The sequence below is a fragment of the Haemaphysalis longicornis genome, unplaced genomic scaffold (assembly GCF_048455015.1).
Source record: "Haemaphysalis longicornis isolate Haplotype H1 unplaced genomic scaffold, Haemaphysalis longicornis Haplotype H1 scaffold_49, whole genome shotgun sequence".
NCBI classification, from domain to species: domain Eukaryota; kingdom Metazoa; phylum Arthropoda; class Arachnida; order Ixodida; family Ixodidae; genus Haemaphysalis; species Haemaphysalis longicornis.
The window spans coordinates 808,422-811,651 of NW_027526384.1; the positions used below are offsets into that span (position 1 = coordinate 808,422).

Below are 3,230 nucleotides of genomic sequence, written 5' to 3' on the forward strand. Positions count from 1 at the left end.
CAGTGTAGCTCACGCTACAAAATGAATAATTCTCAAAGTTCACACTTTTGACCATTATAATAGGTAAACGAACATTATTTGTGCCAGAAAATTTAAAGACACAAAACACCGTGAAAATGAATAGTACAACAGAAAATCTGTAACTTATTTGCCATCCTCAGTCAACGAAGACGATAAAAAGACCACGCTGAAAACAAAAGCCCGCTTGACCGGTCACGGACGTTCTCTAACCGATCTTGTGAAACCTTTCAACGTAACGTGCTCGCAGCATCGCGTAGAACAAGGTTGTATGAAGTGTTCTTTGGTTTGGTTTGATTTCTTAACTAGCTATGTCATCACAGTTAACCGTAATTATGGTGTAAATAGTGATTATTAACCGAGGAAAAGTACAGAAGAACAAAACAGCAATAAATGTCAAAAAACGAAAAGAAAACGAGAAAATGAAATCCTTGCCACGTAGGGTGCCATAATGGCGTTTAGTCAGAAATATGATAAGGTGTTCTTATAATATGTGAAATGACGCATCTGTACCTGGCACACACCTTTTAGGGGTGTAGAAACGCGGGCGCCTGAATTGATGTCTGACTCATTGATTTCTTCAAGATATCATCATTACGTCTTTCAAAGAAGAAGACCCACCTCGGCGCACGCTCTTAGTTTCTCAGGGCAATTCGAGCCACCTAGAGTATCGTCCGTTTAAACCCGAACGATGAATTTGTTTTCGCTAAAGTCTGCGTCCTCTTCGGATTTCCTGACGAGTGAGGCTTTTGACTGTCACGACGCGTTCGGCCACGGGTTCTTCCAGAGGCGCTTGCTTCTGCTAAGCATTATTACCATCGTCGTTGGGAACTCCGAGACTGCCATTATGTCACTCATTGCGAGGGATGTGGACCACTGGTGCAGGCAGCCTCCGGACCTGAACGTCTCCGTGGCGTCCTGGAAACACAGAGCCATCCCCGTACAGGAAGATGGACGATTCAGCCGCTGCCACGTCTACAAACACCCCGACGACCCGAACGACACCCAAGTGGTGACCTGCAATGAGTGGAACTACGATGATCAGCGGGCAGTACAAACTATCGTGAGTGCTTGGAACCTTGTGTGCCACAGGCGTGGGCTCTTGGTCTTTGTCTTGGCCATCCAGCACCTAGGGTCTATCGTACTACTTGTTGCAACTGGTCCTGTGGCTGATTGCATAGGCAGGGCTCCGGTAATCATGGTAGTCATCCTCGTACTGTTGGTCGCCACTCTCATAGGCTGTTTCGCAACCACCTATGTCTTCTTCATGATCGTCCGGTTTTTCGTTTCCGGATCGGCCATGTGCTCCCTGGCCCTCTGCACTATCATAAACTTTGAAGTGATGACCCACCAAAACAGGCCATTTCATGTAATCTTGTGCTTCGCGGGGGGTTTCGTGCTAGCCGACGTGTGGATTAGTATTATGGGATACGTAGAGATGAACTGGACACTCAAGCAAGCCATTTTTGTCGCCCCAACAGTTCTGTTACTCCCCGCTGTGTTCCTCATGCCGGAGTCACCACGTTGGCTAATCGCAAGTGGAAGGCTTAAAGCGGCAGAATGCGTCATGCTGGAGGCCGCTAAGAAGAACAACTTCCCCTTACCTTTCACGGCGTCTCTATTGGACAAACTCTCCGCTCAGGTGGACAAGAACAAGGAGCGGGTAGGCGGTGAAGGAGAGGACATGTTAGAGGGATGCTCCATTCGACAGCGAGCACTCATCATGTTCGGCTCCTACTTTTCTATATCCTTCTCGCTCTACGTAACAATCTTCTCTTCAGCGTCACGCCACGAAAGCGTTCTGCAAATCATCTCCTCCATCGTAACGCCCCTAGGATTCGCATGGATGCTTGTCGTTGTCACCAAGTTTCCTCTGCTGAAGATCCTCACACGGTGCTTTGTGGCATTAGGTGCCGCACAGTGCGCTCTCAGTCTGGCCACCGCGTTCAACCCCCAAGTCCTTCGCGACGCCTTGATAGTGGTGATCAGACCACTAGTCAGCATCGGGATGGTGGTGAGCATCGCCTACACACTCGAGTTGTTCCCAACGGCCTTGCGTGGCACAGCACTCTGCTGGACAGTTGTCAGTGGGCGGATGGGAACAGTGTGTGCATTTGTGACGTTCGTGCTCCACCAGGCTGGCCGTGAGGACGTGGCTTTCGCTATTGCCGGATCCCTCATGTTGGCATCGGTGCTGGCATTTCGCCGGTTGCCTCCAGCGGTGACGGTTGAATGCGCCAAGATAAAGGCGTCTGGTACATCGGCCCTCCTTCAGAAGTCCATAGGCCACATGAGGAAGAGCCTCGACCAGCCGCTGACCGAAAGGCGCGTTCAAGGTACAGAAAGCCCTGCAAGCAGTAAGGCATCATCCCGTAAGTCGAAGAGCCGTCTTCGCAGGTCTTCGTATCCTCGCAAGCAACGCAGCAATTGAGCTCAGGTGCCTCACACTGTTGTGCCCACAAGAATACGTCAGTTCTGTAAACTTTGCTTTTTGTTGTTGAAGGACACAGTGTGTTTAATACTCCCATGTTGAACTCTAGTTCCGGAAATTATTTCCTGCTTTCCTAAGACTGAGAATCCTGGCTTACCTACGGCAACGAGATAGAATGTATTTTACTTGTGTTTGACCTTTTGTCTTAAATACATCCATTTTACTTAATCAAGCGTCTTTAGTTTCGTTTTGCGGCTTCAGGGCTTGTGTCCATGGGCCGACCTATCTTATATGTTATCAAAGAAACATGGTAATTTGCTCATTTTTCGAAATTATACCTTCACTCGTAAAAAATGAGACATAGTTCTGGCTAATTTTTTTGCATGCACGCGTAATCTTACGAGACAAACAATGCTTTATTGAAAAATCATTTAAGCTGGCAATGTACTGTGTAATTGCAAAGTCACCAATGCAATTTTTTTGTCCACACTTGCACCGCTTATGTAGAGAGAGCAGTATTTATAGATATGCGTACAATGCACCTATGGCGTATATGCCCCCGGAAAACCTAACTTATTTCATTTTTACACGTATTCCCCCGGCCAAAGCATTATTGAGGGGATCGAGCAGGACATACTAGCTTAAGAGGACAATATGTTGTGGAGTGGGGAGGGTGAAACGGATAGGGGAGGCTTATAACACATTTATGCCTTGGGGAGGATTAGTCTCAAAAGAAAATAGAACGAATCCTAAAGGTACGGTAAAAAACTGCGCAATTTTG

General features: G+C 47.5%; 1 protein-coding gene across 1 annotated transcript; it reads left to right on the forward strand.

Annotated features, from left to right (window-relative positions):
• The first annotated feature begins 865 nt into the window (after window positions 1–865).
• Window positions 866–2,449, forward strand: LOC144137731 (solute carrier family 22 member 13-like). Its single transcript, XM_077669675.1, has one exon. The coding sequence runs from the start codon at window positions 866–868 to the stop codon at window positions 2,447–2,449; it is 1,584 nt and encodes a 527-aa protein (XP_077525801.1).
• Window positions 2,450–3,230: the final 781 nt, after the last annotated feature.